Here is a 24,395-nt window from a genome sequence, read left to right as displayed (position 1 = left end):
CCATGGTGCAGGCATGGTTTCCATTCCCATCCTAAATGTAAGGATGCTTAGCTCAGCAAGGTGAAGTCGTATGGTGCACCACAGGCAAGTGGTAGAGTAGGATTTGAACTTGGATTTTCTGACTCCTTATTTTCTATCACAGCAACCTCCTTCTGGTGGGAGAGATGCGATATACCCTTAGTCTTTTGGAGGAGCCAGGAAATGTTATTTCCCTCCTTTTTTTTTTTTGCTTATGGAAAGAAATTGGTCTTTTTATTGCTTCTAGAGAAAACTGTATCCAGATGCAGTGCAGTAACCTACAGGCTGCCTTGCCCCAGGCAGACCTATTAGCGCTTAAAATTATAATAAATATCACCTAAAATTATTCCGTGTGGAAACTACCTTTGCCTTTCTACCCTTTGCTTCTTAGCTGCCCTCCAGGAAGGCTTGACTCGGTCAGCATTTGGCTCAGTAGAAGAAACCATTGGAAGGCTTGCATCTCTCATGTTTGTCTGCACAACATCAATAGCCTGGTTTTCCATGAAAATGGTTGTTAAGGAAGCCAGTTTGTGAGGACTTTGTTATTTGCATAAAACTTAGATTTTTGACATTTGACTTAAAAAAAAAAAAACCCAAACACTTAATTTATTTTTTAGAGAGAGGGCATGAATGGAGGGGAGGGGCAGAGGGAGAGAAAGAATCCTAAGCAAGCTCCACGCTCTGCTTGGAGCCAGATGTGGGGCTCAATCTCACAACCCTGAGATCATGACCTGAGCTGAAATCAAAAGCCCAACGCTTAACTGACTGAGCCACCCAGGTGCCCCTAAGAAAAATACTTAACTATAAATAGTAAATCTTCTTGTACTAGTATCGTGGTTTTACATGGTTTTCTATAATGAGGGGACCCATGGCATAAATGTAAGCATTTTTGGAGGACCCAGGTACATTTTTAAAATAAATCTCTCTCTCTCTCTCTCTCTCTCTCTTTTTTTTCTTTTAAGTGGAGCCCAATGTGGGGCTCAAACTCATGACTATGAGATCAAGACCTGAGCTGAGATTAAGAGTCGGACACTAAACCGACTGAGCCTTCCAGGTGCCCCAAAATAAATCTTTTTTTTTTAAAGCATTTTATGGACATCTGTTAAGTTGTAAATATTTAGCTTTATGATTACATTAAAGTTGGAAAATTTGCCCAGTCCTAAAATTGACTTCATTTTTTGTTTCATTTTTATGAAAATAATTATATGGAGACACTGTCTTTTTATTCCTCTCTTGCTTCTGCAAATCCCTGTCAGAAGGGAGTTTTTGCTGCAGCAGCAGAAGCTCCCTTAAACCTTTTGTGTAGAGGGTCTGCTGGGAAGAAAGAAATATCCTGAAGATTCTTGGTGGTACAATTCCAAGCGTACGAAGCCCCTTCCCGTTTGACTCCTACAGTGGATGGGTTGGATCGCTCTGAGAACATTCCTCTAATTGGAGCCATTTTGTCATTTTCCCTTCTGGGAAATAACTTGTGTTTACCTTTCTTACGGGTTTAGTAATGGAGCCGAGAGGCCCTGAGCACTGGGGCTGGAGCACAACTTCCTCCTTTTCCTCTGTCTTCCCCAGCATCTTACTCAGCAGCTCCGGCCCTGCTCTGACACCCTAGAATGTATCATTTTGAAATGTTGCAGCTGCCACTGAGTCACATGGGAGCACAGAGCTGGCTGGGGGAGAGGTGCAGATCAGTTATGGTTTTTTGTTCCCTCATAGATTCTTGAAGAGAAGTTAAAAGTGGCATTCTTATTTTCAGTTGGAAGATTTATATATTTTCCCTAAAAAATGAAAGAAAGAGAAGTGAATTAATTGTAGTTTAAGTAGAGGCTGTGATTTCTAAGTGTAGCTCCTCTGAGCTTTAGTGGCAAGAAGTAATAAGCCTCCTGGCAGGATGAAGGGGGCTGACTGGGGGTGTTAAATAATTTTAGGGTGAGGGTCAGCTTCCCCTTTCTGCTTGGCTCTCAGTCTTCATGCGATTAAGTTCTTTGACTTAAATTCAGTTTGGCAGGCCACCTTTAAAACAGGGCCCTTCATAAACTGCTTCGTGCATAATAACCCTTTATGACTCTTAATTGGGAGTAGCTGAGCAGTGGGTGATTTTTATATACCACATGTCCTATAGCACAACAGGGCAAGATAAAGGGAAACATGGGTCTTCATACTGGAAATCTTGTCTCATCAAATCAAGCCTCTGCCTGTGATGTTCTTTCTAACATAATTTTTCTTACATAAATACTTCCTAGCCAGAAAAAAATAGATTTGACAATGTTTACATTTTGATCAGTATTTCTTATAGGAGTTGGTTAGAGGAGAAGCTTATAAATTTGTTTTGAAAATGAAATTCCTGTAGAAAGGTCACCGCAATGTCAGTCCCTGTCATTTCTAACCCTCTTATCTCAGAGCTCATCTGCAGCATGTCAGGCCTGGCCTACTGCTCTTAACCAAAAAAGGCAAAGAATGTGGAAGCCTTGCTCCCTTCAGCCGGTTGTCTTAGTGCTCCATGATGGTCTGTGTTCGCACAGTGTCAGCGGGATCCGCAGGAAGCAGGGGGTGTTGGACACATTTTCTGTGGCAAGTTCAGAGAGTCTGTGAGGCAGGATTCCAGAGCTTTGCCAGGAGCATAAATCCTAGGCATTATCTTAGAACTGCACACTGGGCCTCACCCTCTGCGTTTTAAACATTCCTTGGCAGTCAAACCCAGGCAGTTTATCACAGGTGCCCACTTACCCCTCCGCTCGAGGATCCTGACTCGTAGGGTAGTAGCAGCAAGTCTGATGGAACCTTCACGTGTTTCACGGCTCCCTGCAGTCTCTCGTGGGAGAGGTAGGGTTTGCGGCTACAGTAGGTGCGTGCAGCCCGATGGGGGCTCAGCCCCTCACCACCCTGGTACAAATTATGCGTGAGTAGGAAAGGAAGGGCCACAGGACCACTTGGATTTGCCTTGTCTCCTCTTGCTAAAGATAGGTAGTGGGGGAATAGCAAGTATCTGAAGACAAGAGTACAGAAAGGAGCCACAGTGAATTGTGATCATCGAGAGGAGGAAAGAGAGAGGGAGAAGGCCGATGAGCAGGAGCACTGCAGCCTGTCAGCCTACTGATAGAAATTGTGCAGGTCCCAATCTTGCGCATTCCTGTTCTAGGCAGGGTAGCGTGAGTATTAGAGTAAAGGCTTGGTCCTCTATTGCACACAAGTGTCCGGTATTTTAAACAAGGAGCATGTGACCACCTTGCCACATCATTTCTCTAGCTGAGTGGTACTTGATGTACTAAAGAGGCTGTGGGATGTAGTGTACTTAAATGAGTCAGAAGACTTTGAATGGGCCTCATCACGTTGATTTTAGTGATACCATGAAAAGAAGCTGAATTTCTGCTGAGGGCACGGTTTGTAACCTTGTAGCAGCAGAGCTTGTGGACCAAACTTTTGTTAGAAGACAGACTGGTAGGTTGAGAAGAAAGATTCTTGGGTTTTCGTGGTCTGTCTCCTCTGCCTTTCCAGAACCAAAGAGAAAAACTGTGGAAAGGCAGCTAGTGAGGAGGTGCCACCGCCCAGCCCGGGGAGCCCGGAAGCAGGAGAAGTGGAAGGCAGGTGAGAGCTGGAGTTGTGCTGGGGAGAGGATTTTGTTCGGATTCAGTCGTAATTTTTTTGTTCATCCATGGTGACGTTTATAGAGGACTTTATTTGGGAAAAGACCATCTATTAAAAAAAAAGGGAAGGGTGGGAGATCAGAGTTTGTTACTACCTGATCTATTTAGGGGACTAAAAAATTACTATTACTATTCAGTTTGATCTAATCAGAGCTTGCCATGAATTCTTACCTTCTCATTTCTCCTCAAAGCATTAAGCTAAGTCATTCAGATGTTTCAGCTAAGCCAGCTGCATGTTTTAACAGTTTTCAAGGCAATCTCCACCTATATTTGGATATTCAGAGTCACCCTTGCTGATGCATTTAGACCTCTTGGCTTATTTTTTAAGGCAGTTTTAGGTACACAGCAAAATAAGAGGAAGGTACAGAGATTTCCCATATACCCCTTGCTCCCCCACTGCCAACTTCCCCCACCAGTGTGGTGCATTTGTTAACCATTGATGAACCTACATTGACACGTCCTAATCACCCAGTGTCCATACTGAAGGGCTCACTCTTGGTGTTGTACATTCTGTGGGTTTGGACAAATGTATGATGGCATGTGTCCATCATTATAGTATTTTCACTACCCTAAAAATTCTCTGTTCTCTGCCTATTCATCCCCGCAACCCCTGTCTCCATAGTTTTGCCTTCTCCATAATGTCATATAGTTGGGCTCCTACAATATGTGGCCTTCTCAGATTAGCTTCTTTCACTTAGTACTAGGCATTTAACATTTCTCCATGTCTTTTCATGACTTGATAGACCCCTCCCTTTTAATGCTGCATAATTGTTGTTTGGATGTATCAAAGTTTATTAATCCATTCACCTACTAAAGGGCTTCTTGGTTGTTTCCAAGTTTTGGCAGTTATGAATAATGTTGCTATAAACATTTAAGTGTAGGTTTTTGTGTGGCATAAGTTTTTAACTCCTTTGGATAAACACCAGTGAGCATGATTGCTGGATCCTATGGTAGGAGTATGTTTAGTTTTGTAAGAAACCACCAAACTGTTTGTCTTCCAGAATACTCGTACCATTTTGCATTCCCACCAGAAGGTATGAGAGTTCCTCTTGCGCCACATCCTTGTCTGCATTTGGTGGTGTCAGTGTTCCGGATTTTGGTCATTCTAATAGATGTGTGGTGGTATCTCGTTTTAATCTGCATTTCTCTGATAACATATGTTGTCTTTTACAAACATTCTCTCCCAGTCTGTGTCTTGTCTTTTCATTCTGTTGACAGCGTCTTTTGCAAAGCAGAAAATTTTTCATTTTAGCGCCATCTAGCTTAGCTTCATGGGTCAGGCCTTTGGTATTGTCTCCTAAAAGTCATCACCAAACCAAAGATCATCTAGATTTACTTCTGCTGTCCTCTAGGAGTTTTATAGTCTTGTGTTTTCCATGTAGGTCTGTGATTAATTTTGAGTTAATTTTTGTAAAGGGTGTAAGATCTGTGTCTAGATTTGTTTTTTTGCATGTGGGTGTCCACTTGTTCCAACAACTTTTTTGTTGAAAATACTCCACTGTATCGCCTTTGCTCCTTTGTCAGAGATCAGTTGACCGTATTTATGTGGGTGCATTTCTTGACTCTCTGTTCTGTTGCATTGATATTTGTCTATTCTCTGGGCAGTATCACATTGTCTTGATTACTGTAGCTTCATAGTAAGTCTTGGAATCAAATAGTGTCAGACTTTGTTCTTCTTCTCTTTCAATATTGCATTGACAATTTGGAGTCTTTTTGCCACCATATAAATTTTAGAAGCACTTTGTCTATATTCACAAAATAATTTGCTATGCTTTTTTTTTTTTTTTAATATCTTATTTATTTGACAGAGACACAGCAAGAGAGGGAACACAAGCAGGGGGAGTGGGAGAGGGAGAAGCAGGCTTCCCACTGAGCAGGGAGCCTGATACGGAGCTCGATCCCAGGACCCTGGATCGTGACCTGAGCCGAAGGCAGATGCTTAACGACTGAGCCACCCAGGCGCCCCTTTGCTGTGCTTTTGATTGGGACTGCATTGAATCTATAGATCAAGTTGGGAAGAACTGACATCTTTACAATATTGAGCCTTCCTGTTCATGAACATGGAATATCTCCCATTTATTTAGTTCTTATTTGTATCAGAGTTTTACAGTTTTCCTCATATGGGTCTTGTACATATTTTGTTAGATTTATACCTAAGTAGTATTTCATTGTTTTGGCTGCTAATGTAAACTCTCTGCTTTTTAATCTTTTTCATTGACAGTCCTACTTTCGTCCTTTCTGTAGTGATGCCCTCCTCCTAGGCTCATGCACCTGCTCTGAAAGTAGAGATCCCTATGGAAAGAGTAACCCAGTGGCATGAGGAGGTGTGTACGGGATCTGTCAGCTTTCAGAGTGGCCCAAAGAGAGGACTTTAATGGGGAACATGTTTCCTTTAATTAAAATGAAGTTTCTTTGATGATATTTAGAATATAATAGCAGCCTAAGCATGATGAGATACCTCCTCCCAACCTCCCTACCTTCAAACAGGAACAAATGTTTTTTGTTTGTTTTTTTAAAGATTGCCTAGGAGAGGATTATTTGAACTTAAGGTGGTGTCTAATGAGATCACCTGTCTTCCCTTTTAAACTCAGATGGACTTGCTAAGTTAGTGTGAGGGTCCCTGAAGTGCAGAGTCTTGGATTCTGACCCCAGAGCTGCTCGTTAGAGACTTCATGATCTTCAGACTGTTTTTAAGGAATTCCTTGACTTGAAGTCCTCTGTAGCTGCAGGAGTGATGGCTCCAAGTCAGGGTGGCTTTCATCGGTCAGCTTTGATCAGAGGATTTGGGCAGGGAGCAAGGGGGGTAACTGCTTAGTGACTATTTTATCCTTTTTGTACATAGAATTCAGGAGAAGCTCATTAAACGAATTCATGTTCAGTAATAGAGAATTGGTCTTCTCTGTTAATGTCCCTTGAAGTATATAAAACCAAGGAAGAAAAATGTTTGCAGAGGGAAGGGCAGGGAACCTTGACATTTTAGATCCTCAGATCTGAAATTAGTTTTCAGTTTCAAGAATGAACGCTGATTACTTAATGTGGTATGCTTGTAATGTTATGTTTTATGTATTGTTAATTTATTGGGCAACTGTTGGACACCTACTGTTTCTAGGGCACTGCTGGTCGTGGTGGATGATGGGTAAAGCAGATGGGTTCGGTCTTAGCCTCCTGAAGCTCACTAATTTAATGGGGGAGTCAGTATTTATAATTTACATAAGTCATTATTTTGGTTGTGTTAAGTCTACAAAGGAAAGAAATGGGATGCCAGGAAAGCTTACTTTCTTCCCCTGACTCTTCATCTGATGGCTTGTGTGAGCAGCTCTCATTTCAGGTGGAAGCCTTGACTGCCCACGCTAATGTGGGCACAGAGCCTCCCTGCCCATACTTCCATATCTCTTCTCCCCCTCCTTTCTTAGACTTTGTCTTTACAACTTGAACTAAGTGTTCTTCATTTAACCTGTTTCCTGTCTTACCATTCTTCCCAGGAGTGTTTAAGCATATGCCCTCAAACTCTCTGTCTCTCTAAGTGTGTAGAAGGTATCTGGTACAAAGGAATCTAGAACCTGAAGAACAATCTTATGAGTGGGCCAGTTCCTTCATTTTCAGGTGAAGGTGAGGACAAAGGAAGAGAGGGACCACACCCACAGTTACATAGCAAGTTAGAGCCAGAGCCAAAACTAACCCAGGTCTTTGACTCATAGCCCAGTGCTTTCTGTTACATTCCTGCAGGAGAGGCTTTAGTCAGCAGGGATCCATCCTCAGGAACTTTCTGTCTTTGCAGAAGGACTGAGGAGGGTGACACAGCTAGAAGAAAAAAAACCAGCCCACGGGGAGGGGAGGGGCGGTCCATAAACAGACCTCACAAGGCCCAGGGTTGTTACTCCATACAGATTTACCAAGAGTGCCTTTTGCTGGGAGGACAGAAAATAGTATACCAAGTTCCTGTCATCAGGGAAGTCCTATTTTAGAGGAGCATAGAAGTCTAACATGCATGAAGAGAGCACCTCAGAGCAGCCTGTTAGGGGCTCAGATGCATCTCAGTGCGCAGGAGGGCTCCAGAACGGGTGGAGGTGGGGACCAGTCTTCTGGATGAGGAGAAAAGCTTTTCCTGGAGAGACGGGGAGGCAGAACTTCACTGAGACCAGGAGAAGAAAGATCCCCCTCCAGGCTTGAGGGGAATCCCAAACCAATGGCGCACACAGGCAGTGGCCTGTGCATAGGGGATTGGGAAGCTGTGGGAAGTACATTTGGGCACGAGCTAATCTCAGCAGATTTGGAGCTCTGAGCAGTCATGGAGAGAGTGTGGGGCCATGCTTCACTTTCTCGAGGAAGTAGCTTGATGAAAGCTGGGCTTCCGGAAGATAAGCCTGGCGTGTTTTGGGGAGCCTCCCAGAAGGCCTTCTCCAGGCCTCGCAGCAGTTGCTCAGGTGTGAAATGAAGTCCTGGACGCAGGTAGTGGCAGTGGGGATTTCAAGCTTCTGTGGTGCTTGTTGGTGATAGGTGATAGATCTGGGTTACTCTCTCAGTTTAACACAAAGTATAGCTTTATAGTGATTTTTCTAGGCATGTCTAGGTGGAGCCCTCAAGATAACTGGAAAAGCCTGAGCGTCTGTATTTTATTTTGTAAGGTGTTTTGAAATAGATAAGAACCAATTAAGAGAATGCAAGTACAAAGTGTCACTGCTTTTACTTCCAAATCTCAAGTGCAAAGTTAAATAACCATTTAATTCACTGTTGCCAGTATTGAACTCTGCTTTCCTTTTTTATGTCAAGTTTTTTTCCTTTTGAGAACCCGAACATTATAGTTTAGCTGAAGGAGGGGAGGGGCGGTCTGGTGGGGAGAATGTAGAGCAAGAAAGCTGAGAGTATCTGTATTGGCTCCTTAAGCCTGACCATCAGCACACACAGACTTAACTGCATTGTCTTCTCTTTGTCTCCTTAGGAATATAAACAGAAGCTTGCTCGGGTAACCCAGGTCCGCAAGGAACTGAAGTCCCATATTCAGAGCTTGCCAGACCTCTCATTGCTGCCCAACGTCACAGGAGGCTTGGCCCCCCTGCCCTCTGCTGGTGACCTGTTTTCAACTGACTAGGACAGGTGTCATGCCCCAGATTCCCATCTCTACCAGCAGAAAGAAGAGGGCAAGTCATGGTTGGAAATAACCTTGTGGCCCCTGGTTCTGTCCCTCCTTCATCCCGGTCCCGCAGCCTCAAGAAAGAACCACAGACTCTGATTCTCCTCTCCGTCCTCTCTTGTTGAGCACAATTCAGAACAGTGGCGAGTGGAGTCCAGTTTAGATTCAGATGTGGAAGGAATACAAACTCTCCCACTTCATGTTTTCATGCCCCTGTCGGTTTTCCATTCTTAGCTCTTTCTTTACACCCAAGAAGTTATGAAAATCATGTGTACTTCTGGAAGCTTTCGGAAGAATCTTGTCGCTTATGACAGCATTGTGTCATGAAAGCAGCTTCTCTTTTTGAGCTGGGCTGTTCAAGTTCAGTACAGGCCTCCACTGAAGGACCCGCTCTGGAGTCATTGACTTTCCTGGCTACCATCCACCCTGAAGGTTGGAGGAGCAACCGTCACGCAGCTTTGCCATAAAGAGTTTGCCACATCTCATCCTTCCTTTCCCTTACTTCTAGTGGTGTATAGTCAAAGGTGAGGTGAGGTGCGTTTGTTTTGTAAGCAGACTAGGGAATCTAGCAATAAGATTCAATGCTGATCTGGAACATAAAGTCACAGTTCAGAAACAAGGGTAACAGGGATCACAAGCATGAGTTAAAAATAAGTTATTTGCTTCAGGTTCCTACAAACAACCTTCCCAGGCACCCACTGTCAGAGAAAACGTTCCTAAAAACCTGATCTCTTGGCCCTAATCGGTTGTGAAGGCAATTGTTAGAAATGGTACTGGCGGACCCCAAAAGCTAAAGGCTTACTAAGAGTCTGGGCTCTGCACAGGTGTTGCTTTTTCGACCCATGTCTTTTGGGGAGCAGGGCTCACACTAACATTTACTTCACTGGGCGCGTGTCTACAGTATGGTGAGTAGACTTGAATATCTCCCTTGCGAACACGACACTCTGTGCATGTTTGTCCGTTTACGCCACTGGCCACTGCTCGTGTCCTTGTGCCTGGGGGAGGAGGAGTACTCTGATCGGCGGTTACTGAATAGCTCATCTCGGGCAGAGGAAGGGGGGAAGTCAGGGATTTTAATTTTGGGTTTTAATTCCATTATCATGCCAGCTGACATTATGACTATATAATGTACTTAAGAGAGGATTTTTACCTTGCTTTTAGTGAAGCTTAGGCCTGCTAACTGTAAATCATTCTGATTTGGCAGGCTTATTTTTGACATTGGAAAGGGCAGAAAAAAATTTGCCCCAAGAGTATAATAGGAGTCAGAGCCCAGAGGCTGAAATCCAGAAGCTATAAAAAGGAATTCAGTGGGGGGGGGGGGGGGGGGGGGAACTTCAGAATCTCCATTATTTTGAGTTGTTATTTTCAGGATTACCAAAAAGCCAATTACTTGTAATTTTACATGTTAAACATGTTGAAACATAGCCTGTGTTTTAAACGTGTGGCAGGCTTTCCTTTAAGAAGCTGTCCGGCCTGCCATGAAGTGAGAACGACGAAAAGTCTAGCAGGTGTTCAGTTTAACTCTGTGTAGAACATAGTAGCGTTTAAGGTGTTTTTCGGATTTGAATATGGACCGTGTGTTGTTTGCTTATTGACACTGCCTGTTGTCCTGTCATTAAATTAATGAGTCTCTAACTATAAAGTTTTTCTTCCCAGAGGCCATAGGGCAGTAGGTGACTTTACTAAAATTGCAAGATCAATTCTAGTCTTCGCTGTTTCTGCACATGCGCCCCCTCCCCATATGGTGTGCTGCTTTAGTCCTGTGCGTGAGCTTGCTTTGGAACAGACCCATCTTGGACATTCTCTGTGCTTTCACCGAGGAAGCAAAATTTTACTAGCCATGAATCAAAAGGGTATAGTAGATGTTTGCTCTGATCAGCTAGCTGAAAATGTTATAACATGATGGATTTCACCCACTGCTATGTTTTATCTGATTGAGTTTGACCAGCACTTGGTGCATAATTATTACAGCAAGAGCAAAAAATGAAACTGTAGCAATTATGTAAATGAATGTGTTGGCCTCCTAACACCTGTTACTAGTGGACTTCCTATGAGGAAGTTAGTTTTGGGTTTTTTATTTTGTTTTGTTTTGTTTTTTAATGAAATGCTTTTGTTTTTTAAATCTTAATTCTCCCGTATCCTCCCCAAGTGTGCTTATTACTTCATTTGTTTAATTTAAATGAACCTTTCTTCTCCTTGTATGTATGAGGTGATCTGGTGGGGTGGGGTGGGTGGGGTTTTTTTGTGTTTTTTCTTTATTTAGGGCATCCATAGGCCTCAAAGGACCTTTCCTTTTAGGTCATATTCCTCAGAAAGTCTTCATCCTTCTTTGTTTTGTTTTGTTTTTTTCTTAAAGAATATTTTTAAAGCTTAAATTTGTATATTAATTTAGGACTTTATTTAGAAGTATAGGCTGTCATTGGCGGCAGCAGTATATTCTGAAATGTCTCATAGATATATATTTTTGAATAAAGATGGTGTTGTTGAATGACATCGTGTGATATTTCTTTTCCCTGCCTTGTTACAGAACACCCGATGCTTTCTTTGTAAGCAGTGGGTAATTAGTAATCACCAGTAGAGATTGTGCTGTCTGCACAGAATCTTGTCCCTTAGGAGTTTTGTGACTGTTAGTGGCCCATAAATACTCGGCACTTATATAGTATTTTCTAGTTCTTTCCAGGGGCTTAATTAGCTTTAATTAGCCAATCCACACAGTGCCCTGGAGAGGTACCTCCATAGTTTTTTCCTCATTGTACAGAAGTGGGAACCGATGGAGAGAGGTTAAATGACTTTTTTCCCCAGTACCACAGTCTCTGACAGATTCAGACCTGGAAGTTCTTTGATTTCAGCGCTTTTGTTCACACTGCTGGGCCTCCAGAGAGAGATTTGATTTTGGCAATCCAGTGAAAGGCATTCTGAACAGTTAAAAAGAAGAAAAATGTGAGATAATCATAAATCCAAGTGGCGTGTCTTTTAAAAACATTTTTGTGGGTTTCCTTTCTCTTTTCCTTTCACTCTCAGTGAAAGCATATTGGCTGAGCATTGTTGGTGAATACTTGAAATAACAGAAAAACAGTTTGAAATACAGCCTTTTGAAGTAACCGGTTTGGAAGGCTGATTTTAACCTTTCCACTGGATAATGGCAATATTTGCCAGAAAAAGTGGGGTTCCCCATCTCAGAATGCAAGGAGGCTGCAGTAGCTGTGGTCCTTCAAGACTGAAGTGCAGCTCAAGGCCAAGTTCAGAATCAGAGGAGTTGAAACTATGCATTGCTGAAGTTCTGCCTTAAAATACAAAGGTTGAATGAGATACGTGAATCTCAGGAGACAGAATCTCCTGTGTCCCCAGGTTTCATGGCCTACTTAATGCCTCCACTCCTACCTATAAATAGTAAGTCCATAATTCCTCGGGTTTAATTAGCACTTCAGGCTACAAAATATGAGTGCGAGCTCCTGAAAGCTGAAGATGGAACTGCCTAAGAAAGAGTTCATGAATCTGTCAAAATGCTTAACTTTTGTGATTAGAGTCGTTAACTCTCTGTGACCTTCCTGGGCCAGGTACTTCCTCTCTGCCTCCGTTTTCTTACCTCTGAAACGTGGTATTGGACTAAATTATTTCTGGGTTCTCTGCCAGCCCTAAAAGCTTGTGGTGGTTTTGTTGGCGGGAGAAAAACGCAGGACTGAAGTCTGAGAACGCTGAATGGCAAATCCTAGGTTCCCAGGAACATTTGTTAGCTAAGTTAATAATACCACCGTTGTGCTGTATACAGTTACTTTTAAAAAAAGAGGGGAGCATATATGGAACCCTGGAGATTGTAGTCTACAAGGATCAGAACACAAGATACAGGGCCAGGACTAGGAAGATGGGAGTAAACACTGTTCACTGGGCACAAATTAACCTGCATTTGGTATATTTGAGATCTTTAAGAAAAAGCTATTTTCCAGCCTGGTTTGCTGTCTTATTTTCTGCCAGAACCATTCATCTGGCTAAACTCATTTCTCATCACCACCTCCGTGGGGTTTTTCATTTAAAAATCATTCTTCCACTCTAAGGCACAGTTTCAATTAAGAATCCATTATTCTCCTGTACAGTAGATTGGGATTCACATAGCTTCATGTGGTGTTGAAAGCCCAGGTGGTTCAATTTTTTAGACTCGGAAATAGTTATTTTTCATTAAAATTTCATTTCTACCACTGGTTGGATAAACATTAAAATTAGCAGTACGAATCAGAATTTAATAAATAGGAGGCAGTTGTGGCAGGTGATGACCCACATCTGATCTCAATGTGATGACCTTGGTTGAGTCCCTTAGCCTTTAGAGACCTTAGCTGCTGCTTAAAGGGAACAAATTGGGCGGGGGGGGGGGGGTTGACCGAGTAACCTCAGAAGTCCTTTCCAGATCCAAAGTTCAATACGCCCAGGTTTTCAGAGGATTTCCTCCTACTGAGAATCTTACTAAAGTGCCCACACAATGAATGCACTCCATAGATTTTTGAATGCCAGTTATCTGGATGAATTCTTAGTTATAGAATTGTAAGTGGTATAATTAACATACCTATTATACCTATTATACCATATTATACCTATTATACCTATTATACCATACCTATTATTATATTATAATTAACATACCTATTAATAACTTTAAATGAGGAGTTTTTAAAAAGGGCCTAGTGCCATGTCTGGGCTAAATTAGGGGTTCGACGGTAGCTATACTATATTCAATAATGAATGTAGGTATTTAAATGCTCATACAACAAGATGTTAAAATAGATGTTTTTGGAAGGCAGCGATAGATCCCACATGCCTGTACCATATGCTGTGTTTACAATGGAGATGGTAAAACACCTGTAGCCCACTTAAACTTCCTCACTCACATGGAGGGTAGAAAAAAGTCAAGAGTTAGAGTTGAAGGAGGGGGACTTGGGGTGCGGATTTCTTGGAAGAGAGCCGTTGATGTTTTGAGTCCCCCAAGGGAGAGGAGTGGATACCAGCTGCCCCTTACCTTCAGGCTAGGGAAGAGGGCTTCAGCGGAACTTAATATGTATCTCCTGTAGGGTGACAATCCAGTGCACAGGACGGACCCCTGCCTGGAAAAAACCTAAAGGATGGGATGCCAGTAGCAAGGTGCTTTGATGACAGAGCAAGGGAGAGGTTGGCTGGGTTGGGTGCAGCCTCTTCTAGAGTTTGTCAGGCAAGGGATGCATGTCTGTCTCCCAAGGACTAGGGTGGGCTGTATGCAAGAGAACTGGCATGGAGTCATCTCAGATCCTAACCAAGAAGGCGAGGGCCCTCCTCAAGGTGTAGTGCTGAGGAGGAGAAAGCTAAGAGCTGGAGGTGTGCATAGAGAGAGAGAAATGTTAAGGAATGGGTACATGCAATTGTGGGGGACTTGGTAAGTCCAAAATCTGTAGGATAGGCCAGCAGCTGGAGACCCAAGAAAGATTTGCCTATGAGTCCACAGGCAGTCTGCTGGCAGCATTTCTTGCACAATCTGTTTTAGTTTGTAAGTCCTTCGACTGATTGGATGAGGCCCACCCATGTAGAGGGGTCATCTGATCCTTCAATTTAAATGTTATTCTCTAGCTAAAAGCACCCTCACAGAAATATCCAGAGTAATGCTTGACCAAAGCGCTGGGCGTTGTGGCCCAACCCAGTTGATACATAACCATCACACTTGCCGACACTTTATTTTCCATTTTAAAAATTATAGCTATATTTGTGCCCTGGGGCTCCACAAGAAAGTACCAGAAACCAGGTGGCTTAAAACAACAAATTTATTGTCTTACATTTGTGAGATGTTTGCAGGCCCATGCTCCTTCCAAATCCTCTAGGAGAGGCTCCTTCCTTGCTTCTTCCAGCTTCTGGTGGCTCAGGCATTCCTTGGCTTGTGGCAACATAACTCTTATCTCTGCCTTGTCTTCACATGGCCATATTCCCCCTATGTCTTTGTCCAAATTTACCTCTTTTTAGGGCCAACCCTGATGACCTCAACTTGATTAAACCTGCAAAGGCTTTATTTTTAAATAAGGTCAGAGTCACAGATACTGGGACTTAGGCTTTTAACCTATCTTTTTTAGGAGGGGACACAATTCAACCCATAATAGGAGCCATCCTGGTGGGTATGAAGTGATTTGCATTTTCCTACTGGCTAATGGCAGTGAGCATCTTTTTATGTGCTTGTTGCCTTCTTTGGAGAAGTGTCTATTCAAGTCCTTTGCCCACTTTTTAAAAAAGATTTTATATATTTGAGAGAGAGAGAGTGAGCACATGCAGGGGGAGGGGCAGAGAGACAAGCAGACTCCCTGCTGAGCAGGCAGCCCCGACTCGGGGCCCAATCCCAGGATCCCTGAGATCATGACCTAAGCTGAAGGCAGATGCTTAACCGACTGAGCCACCCAGGTGCCCCTTTTGCCCATTTTTGAATTGGGTTGTCTCTGTTGTTGGGTTCTAAGAGTTCTTTATATATTCTAGATATTAGACCCTTATCAGGTACATGATTCCAATTTTTTCTCCCATCTTGTAGGTGTCTTTCCACTCTCTTGGTAGTGTCCTTTAATATACATAAGTTTGTAGTTTTGATGCATTCCATTATCTTTTCTTTTGCATCTTGTGGTTTTGATGTCATATCTAAGTAAACATTGCTAAATCTAAGGTCATGAAGAATTACTGCTATATTTCCTTCTGGGATTTTATACTTTTAGCTCTTATATATAGGTCTTCGATCCATTTTGAGTTAACTTAAGTAATGGGCATATCTTGATCAATAACCTTGAAGATCTCTTCCCAGCTCAGCTTTTCATAAAATCTTCACAGAGCCTGGCTTCCTGAGAGTTGTAAAACTCAAGAATATTCATGAATTAACTCCAAACACAATTTTCTTTTAAAGGTCTCTAGCAACCTTTAGTGAAGTCACCGTCTATTAGTTAAATGATATTTTGAAATTTAACCCCAAATGAAAACAACTAGGGTAAGAGATTTTCAGTTCCACCTGTGAAGGAGCAAGTGCTATGGGAATTGCCCTCTGCCATAAACTACTGGAAAAACATTCAAATATGTAAAACAAATGTTTCCAGACATTGGACATCAGGAAGCACAGAACTGTGAGTTCCCGAGAGAAGGGAAACAGATAAGGAGAGTTGATTGCCCCATCTTACTCACTGAGGGTGTTCCCAATCTGCTGGGAGCCAGAGGCGCCCCATATCACTGAACTGAGGAGGCAGACATCAGAGTTCAGGAAGGTTGCAGTGGCTGGGATTTGCGGGGAGAAGTAACAGGAGGTAGCTGCACAGAGACTGCACTCCGAAAATCCGCAGAGGGTTCCCTTGACCCCTTAGGTGAGTTCTGAGCAGGATGTGTGGGATCAAAGTCAGTGTGACCAAGGGAAGAACAAACAGAAAGCAATGGCCCCGACAGTCCCCACCACTCACAAGGGTCCGGTAATAGTTGGAAGTTTCTGCTAGCCAGAGCAGAGAGGCCTCATCATAACACAGAGCACTGGACAGAGTCCTCAGAAAGGTCATGCCTTTGTAGTTGGACTAAATTCGTACTAGAGGAAAGGCTGCTTTCAGCCAGCCATAAATAAAACTTGATAGTAAGCCTCAAGCTGGTCTGTAACTGAACTGCTTGGCAAAACAAAGTCCAGCTCTGTTTAAAGACATACAACAAAACCTAGCAATCAACAGTGTAAAATTTACTCTTTGGCATCCAAAAAAAAATCACACATGCAAAGAAGCAGAAAAAATACTATCGGAGTCAGAAGAAAAATAAACCAATAGATCCAGAATGGCACAGACGGATGGAATTGGTTGACAAAGATCTGAAACAGCTGTTGTTGACATGATAAATGCTCAAGGATATAAAAGAGAATATGAACATAATGAGGAAAGACATAGGACATATATTTTTTAAAATCCAAGTCAAATTTCCAGAGATGAAAATGCAGTATTTGAAACTAAACTAACCAGGGTGGGATTAACCACAGGTTGGACACTGCAACAGAAAAGTGTGAGTGAAATTAAAGGCACAGAAATGGAAATTATTCAGAATGAAGCACAGAGAGGAAATACCAGAAAAGAAAGAAACAGAGCAGCCTGTGGGACAACACCGACTGCCAAAAATATGTATCAGAAGGAAAGGAAAGAGGGAAGAGAAAACGTATCTGAAGGAATAAGGGCCATTCCCCAACTATGATGAAAATTATAAAGCCATTGATCCAAGAAGCTCAGCACCTCAAGAAAAACAACCCTGAAGAAGCTGCACGGGCTCACACACATCATAGTCAAGGTGCTGGGCCAGTGATAAAAAAAAAAGATCAGAGTGACAGCGACTTATCCTCAGACACTACGAGAGCCGGAAGAGAACACCCATGACATCCCACAGGTGTTGAAGGGGTGTGGGGAGAGATCTGTCAACCTAGCAAAAAAGTCTTTGAAAATAAGTAAACAATAAATAAATAAAAATAAAAGCAAAATAAAAATGTTTTCAGTGCAACAAAAGCTGAAAGAATTCATCACCACTAGACCTCGGCAACCTCGGACAGAAGACAAATGATATCCGATGGAAATCTGGATCTCCAGAAAGGAGGGCAGAACACTGAAAACTGCATGGGGAAGTATATCATGTTTTCTTTTTATTTAAATGTCTTTAAAAGAGAATTGTTGCAGCAGAGATAATAATGTATTTGGGGTTTATAACATACAACAAAGCGACAGTGTAAGACAGTAGTGAGCATCAGTGCCCCACGGCCCAAGGTTCTCATCCCGCAGCCAAAATGGGGACGGTCTGTATGTGCCCCTCTTGTGCTGCAGGCCGAGGACCTGTTCCCTCCCACCGGGAGCAGAGAGCAGCCAGGTGCGTGCCATATGATGCGCATGCTTATGCAGAACAAACAAGTATACATCAAGCCCACTGGAGGGGGAAAGATTCTTCCAGACAAGGTGACCTGCCCAGCACTGGCTAGGAGGGTTCTTTATGCCATCTCTGGATTGATGGAATGTGTGCGTGAGCCCAGCATGGAGCGTGATGACTTTCCAGATTGTTGGGTTATGAATTAATGAGGTCTCCATGTAAATTCCTAAAATGTACTCTTTCCAAATATCAGATGCCTATGTTGGGTATTCCTCCTGTCCCTGGCCCAGGGGCTCACTGGGTTACTGTGGCCTCTCGGAGATGTATGTGGACTTGAAGCCAGGTTAGAATGCATTTCACTTTCCTCGACAGGTTCCTTGTAGTATTGCTACCTTGGAGGATTCCGCTTCAGCTAAACCTGATTAGTCCACTCAGCGTGCTCTAGGCTGGAGCAAGGAGCCCTGACTTTGGAACCTGGTTGAAACCCCAACTCCATCACTGCAGAACGGAGTGACTTGAGACAAGTCACTTCGCATCTCGGGGTGAGTCTGACTTAACAGGAAGACGGTATTTGCAGTTCTCCGCAGAGGCCTTCATCCCCACGTTCGACATGACGGCCCCGTGGAAGGAAGGCAGCACGGGGTTGCCGTCCGCACCAGCTCCCGGCTCCAGTGGTCCGAGTTCGAGGCGCAGTGGCGCCCTTACCGGGTGACTTCACTTCCCTGCATCTTGATATCTTGATTTCATCATCCGTATCCTCTGGACGATAACAGACTCTATCTCAGATGTTTATGGCAGTTTAATGAATGGATATTGCTAAAGTCAGCCAAGCGAGATGAGTATGTGTTAAATAACTAAAAGCTGTGTGCGGATATGAAACAGTCTGAACAAACTCTGGGCCTGCGAGGCTGGGATGTGGCACAGCTGGACTCAGCCTTTCTTCTTCCTGGAGGTCCTGGAGCAAGAACTGCACCCTCTTAAAGCCCCAGCTGTTGTGAAAAGATGCCAAGGGGGGACATTGGTCAACTGCAGGAGGGCGGGGCAGGCCTCGACCTCCCAGGGAGGAGTGGATGACCTAGGACGATTTAGCTTGCAGATGGGGGGAGGGCAAGCGTGGTGGTCCTCAAGGGCTGTAGATGAATACAGGCATAAAAATGGTTCTTACTTTGAGGATAAAACCGGCGACAAGAGATGGACGTTTCAGTGAAGAGAACTTCTGACCCATCATCAGGAAGACTGGTTGCCCCACCAAGGCTGGCTGACCCTTCTTGTCTGGGGTTCTGTCGGGAGTTTCTCAATGAAGGTAAAGAGTCGTTGGAGATGAGACATGTACGGCCCCTCCCCAATCTAATAGTCCCGGACTCTAGTGTTTCTGTTGGCTTTGAGATTTGACTACTGATAAGTGTGCTATTCTAAAGTTCCAAAATTTGAAGCTTGCCAAGACTCTATAAAGAGCATCTGCCCAGATTCCCTGGGCTGCCTCCTAATGAAGTGCTCAGTGGCCTGACATTGCTGTAAGAAGCCCCCCCCCTCCTCCATGGATTATGAAACATGGGGGTGGTAGTTTCAGCTCCTGGCAAGGCCATGGAAAGGCACTATGTCCGAGAGCTGTCATTGCTCAAGAACCCAAAGATGGATCTTCAAACCCTCTTTTGATATTGCAGTGGCTGCCCTTGAAATTTCAAAAGGGACATTCAGACCTGGCCCCGCGTTTGCCCATAATCCAGTGGCATCTGGACTTTATTTCAATGGCCTGGAAGTCTGTGAAGTCATTCCGAAGAGTGGCTTTCGTATGTGCCTCCGCCAAAACAAGCATGGAGAATCCTGGTCCTGAGGCACTTAAAAGTTTATTAGGCTCTGGTATTAAATTATAGCGTGACCTGTTAAACATGGATTCAAATAAGCCATGGTTCAAGTCAAGCTCTCGCTCCCACTAGGGCTTTTCGACCAGCCGTGCAACAGATTGGTAGTGACCCCTCTGTCCCCGGAGGCATCAAACAGTGCCTATGTGACCACGTATGTGGGCCATGCTCACAGAGAGGGTTCTCGAACCCAGCAGAAGAAAGGCGGTAAACTTGAATGCATTCAAGCCCTGGGAGGGCAGTGGGAGGGAAGAAGTGTGGCCAGCCGTGGACAGGGGCGTGTGTGATCACCGCTAGGCAGCGGGGCCAGGTGTCAGCAGGCTGAGAGTGCCACCACGATGGCCAGATTGTCTGGTTTTTCTAAGAGAAGGTGGAAACCTGGATTTGTCTGTAAAAATCTCTCCATTTTTAAATGATGGCAACTCATTTGAATACCAGTTGGAGATTTTTTTTTTTTTTTTTAATGCCAGTGTGTTTCGTTTTTGCCATACCGGTTTGTTTGCGATATCATTTTGTTTTAGAATGTTTGATTGTTTTAGAATGCCAGTGTGTTTGCCACTTTTGCGAATAGAGAGTTATTCTCGCTAAAGAGCGGTGACAGGAGTCTGCAGGGCCGACCGCAGGCCGAGAAAGAATCCTTGTTCTAAGAGGCATCTGTAGGTGTGAGGTCAGAGCCTGCCGGTGCGTTCAGGTTGATCCCACTGTGGAGACAGGAGCGCTGGCCTGAGAGTGAGGAGGCCCAGGTTCTGGTCCCAGCCCTGCTGCTGCTGCCCTGTGTGACCTTGGGAAAGTCTTGGGCCTTCTCTGGCCTCAGTTTCCCCTTCTGGAATTGGCCCAGAACATCTCAGGTCCCTGATAGTTCAAATGGTCTCGGGTTCCTTGGAGGAACCCAGAAGGAGAATCTTCAAAAGTAGGGCTTGCGGTTCATTTGGGGTGAAATGGCTATCCTCGGGACTGGTTGTACATCTTGAAGGAGTTCCAAAGCTAAGAAAAGAATTTACCAGAGAGGAGGCTTTGTCAGCACCTTCCAGAGTCTTTGTGCCAAGGGCTTAGGGCTGATGGAGGTGATGGGTTGGTATTCGTGAAGCACCAGTGGTGAGTTTAGGTTGTGATAGAAGGCAAGTGGGGCTTCCATGACAGATGGAGAATGGCAGGTGGAGGGTCACACCAGAGGCCTGGCTTCTGCTCTCTGCTCTCACTCACTCTGACCTGAGGAGACCTTCCCTGTCTCTGAGCCTCAGTTTCCTCTTTCAAAATGAGGAGGTTGGCTGGCCGGTTTCTGAGCCCCCTTTGAGCCCCGGAGTTCTACGATTCTAACCAATTATGTCGAAAAGTCATAGTTTTATCATCTGCACAAAGAGTTTAATTTTTTTTTAAATCCAACAGCTCTTTCTTTAGCACCCACTGGTGACAGGCACAATGGATGCAGCCAGCAAAACCTGCCCTTGTGCTGCCTACCGTCTTGGGGGCCAGATAATTACCAGTCCGGTAAGGGAACAGCATGACTGGCAGAGTACCATAAGAACACAAGTTTTCAACGGGAGACTAGAACCTAGTCGGGGCGGCATGAGGACAGCTTCTTTGAGGAAGTGACTCGAGCCGAGATCCAAAGGATGCTGAGGGGCGAACGAGGTGAAGGGGACAAGAAAAAGAACTGCTAGAAGAGGAACAGCATGTGCAAAGCCTGTGACCAGAGGCACTGAAAGGAGCCAGCACTGTGTGAGCTGAGGCTGTCGAGGTTTGGGCTGAGCCAGACCCTGCAGAGTCTTGTCATCCTTAGAGAAACTTGGATCCTGGTGCTGAGCATGTGGGGAAGCCTCTGGAGGATTTCCAGCAAGGAAAGACAGGGTCCGATCTGCGTTTTGAAAAGACTTCTCTGAGTACTGTTGGGAAGAGACAGGGAATGGTGGAAGGGATGAGTGGGGACCTAGGGGAGCAGAAGAGATTCAAGGGACCAGTGAGGAGGTGGTGACGGAGTGACAACATCCTGGGGGGACACGACAGGGGCCCTCCTGGAACCATGACAGCCAAGAGAGAGGGAGAGGTCAGACTTGAGGGCACTTTAGGATTTTGAGTTCTCGGGGCTTGGTGAAAGATGGAAGGAGGAGTTGGGGCCAACTCCCGGTGGTCTGAGCAGGGGCACCTGAAGGCGAGCGGGCCTTGGATCTATGGGCATTTCCAAGCAGCAGCCCCTGATGGCTGTCAGGGACCCCCCACTTCTGGTTTTTCACAACTCTGTGCTTTTCCCTCTCGATTGTGGGCTGCACTTAGTGACATACCGCTAAAAGACTATGTCAGAGGTGACGGGTAAAGAGGTTGGGTTATAAAAGGACGGTGACCTCTGTTTGGCGCTCTCTCTCGGTCTCTCCATGGCTCGTGCTGGGGGGAGGCCCACTCGAGTGCACGTGGAAGTGGATATTTGGAGGCCTGCCAACAGCTGCCTAAGTGAGTTTGGAATCTGATCACCCCCAGTCAAGTCTTGAGATGACCACCACCAAGGCTGACACCTCGATGGCTGCCTCATGGAAAATCTTGAGTCAGAACCACCCCGTTCAGCCACTTGCAGATTCCTGACCCACAGAAACTGAGAGTTAACAATCAGGTTTTATTTGCAGCTGCTGAATTTCGGGGTCATTTGTTAGGCAGCCGTAGGTAATCAATACAGCTCTCCCTGGCACAGGCTGCGCCCTCGGCTTCCCTAAGGCTGGGAGGGGAAGGGTTAACCGCAGAGCCAGGCCTCCAGGCCAGCAGCAAGGTTAATGCCTCCAGCCTGAGGGACAGTTCATTACAGAGTCATCTAGTGGCTCAGCCAACATTTGGATCTGTAGCCAGCTGGGCCGTAGCCCTCCTGCCGTGTCTGTCAGAGCAGGGATCCTAGAGGGGAGGCATCCTGGAAACGGACAGATTTATCAACAGCCTCGCTTCCCTGCATCTGCCCATGACGGGCCAGCTGCAAATAGAGCCAGTGGGGCCTTATGGGCGTGTCCCCAGCGGGGGGACACGGCCTCCACTCCTGCACCGTGCGGCCTCGCGGAGCTCATGGCCCCGGGTCTGCGATGTTGGGTCCTGAGAGAGGTGCTGAGGGGCTTCCCCAAGCCCCAGAGACTGCCAGTAACCACACAGGTGTATGGAGCACCTCCTGGGTGATGAGCCCTTCTACTCATCGCCTCGTTTCACCCTTGCAGTAATCCTGCCAAAGTGGGAATGCCTATGAGCTCCGCCCCTTTGCAGGTGAGAGAACCAAAGTCTAAGGTCACGTAGCTGAAAAGCACAAGACCATCTGACTCCAAAGTGTGTGCTTAACCACTGTGTCTCCTTGGTGGCTCTGTGGTGAGGAGGGATTTGGTGCCTCAGTGGTTGGGGGAGCTGGTTCAGGGAATAAGGTGGGAGAGCCAAGGAGGCAGGGTCCCATCCAACTCCAGCAAAAGCAGCTCTCCTCTTCCGGATTGTGCCATCAAGGGACCATGTAAAATTCCATTTCACAAACCAGGTAGCATGGTGTTTCAGAATGTGTGTTCTGAACTGAGAACTTGAAGTAGGAAGATAAGTCTGGTGCAGTATGGGCAGGGGAAAGAGGATGAGAAATAACCGTTGTGGGTTTTCTCTGAAAGCAGAGCCTTGGAAGGGGGGGAGTGGACAGCGATAAGATTAGAAACTTCTTCACATATTTCCTGGAGCCGTAAATCCTGGCTCATTTTACCCAATTTACCAAAGGCATTAAGCTGACATAGAGAGGAGCCAAAAGAAAGAAGATAGGCCGCCTTCCAGGACTGACTGTTTAGAGAGCTGAGGCCCAGCCTGGCAAGGGACAAACCTCTCACTCTGAGCCCAGGTTCTTTCCCAGCACCCCTGGACACAGCTCATCGTGTTCCTGCTTAAACCCTTCCGGTAAGGGGGAGCTAACATTCCCATACGGAGTAGCCTGTTCAGCTCTCAATGCTCAGAAGAGCTTCTCACCCTGCAAATACAAACCTTCCCCCAACAGCTTCATTCAATAATTCAGTGGGTTGTTATATAAAAGCATACTTTTAATATATTTATTTTGAATCCAATAAAAATGCTAAATTTTCTTGTCAATTTAAATGACATAGTTGCCTATTTTGAGGTTTCTCTGTACATAATTATGTTACTTTGGAAAGATGATGGTTTTGTTTTTTCTCCAAATCTTACTTCTTTCATTTCTTTTTCTTGCCTTACTGCACTGGCTAAGACCACCAGTAAATGAGTAAATGGGTGCAGTGGGCATCCTTGACTTGTCTCTGATCTCCAAAGGGAAAACTTGCAATATTTTACCATGTTAGCTGCAGACATATCTTTATCAAATTATGGAAATTCCCTTCTGTTCATAATTTCCTAGATTATTTTTTATTAGTTTTAGATCATGAATAAGTGTTAAATTTTTATCAAATGGTTTTCTGCATGTAGGTTTTGTCCCTTAATCAGTTTATGTGCTGAATTAACCTGAATTTCATTTCATTTAATGGACTTTCTTGTTCTTGTTCTTTTTCTTTTTTCTTTTTTTAGAGAGAGAGAGAGAGAGCACAAGTGGGGAATGGAGGGGCAGAGGGAGAGAGAATCTCATCACTCTGAGATTCATGACCTGAGCTGAAATCAAGAGTCAGCCACTTAACCGACTGAGCCACCCAGGTACCCCAACCTTAATGGATTTCCTAATGTTAAACTGACCTTGTGTTCCTGGGATTAGGCCATTTCGGTTGTGGTATCCTACTGATGGATTTTTGTGGCTAACACTTTATCCGTGATTTTTCATTTCTATTTACGAGTAAAATTGGCCTGTAATTTTCTTTTCTTGCCATATCTTTGTCCTGTTTTGATATGCAGATTATGTTAGCCTCATAAAGTGAACTGGAGATTACTCACTCTTTTTCTACTCTC

At 44.6% G+C, this 24,395-nt stretch overlaps 1 protein-coding gene across 2 annotated transcripts in view; it reads left to right on the top strand.

Moving 5' to 3' along the window:
* Nucleotides 1–24,051, top strand: part of RPRD1B (regulation of nuclear pre-mRNA domain containing 1B) — a 63,373-nt gene extending 39,322 nt beyond the window's left edge. The window contains exons 7-8 of one of the 2 annotated variants that reach the window (XR_004301205.1): nucleotides 8,596–9,311; nucleotides 24,024–24,051. Coding sequence is in view for 1 of the 2 variants with exons in the window: in XM_032419391.1 (XP_032275282.1) it covers nucleotides 8,596–8,745 (150 nt within the window). In the remaining variant the exon portion in view is untranslated. Of the gene's footprint in view, nucleotides 1–8,595; nucleotides 10,084–24,023 lie in introns of those variants that run through there. The other variant, XM_032419391.1, reaches the window with a different exon arrangement.
* The last annotated feature ends 344 nt before the right edge of the window (nucleotides 24,052–24,395 follow it).

This window comes from Phoca vitulina, unplaced genomic scaffold, assembly GCF_004348235.1.
Source record: "Phoca vitulina isolate PV1807 unplaced genomic scaffold, GSC_HSeal_1.0 scaffold22, whole genome shotgun sequence".
Lineage (NCBI taxonomy): Eukaryota > Metazoa > Chordata > Mammalia > Carnivora > Phocidae > Phoca > Phoca vitulina.
Note: the sequence above shows the minus strand (reverse complement) of the source record. Positions and strands in the feature narration are given on the sequence as shown.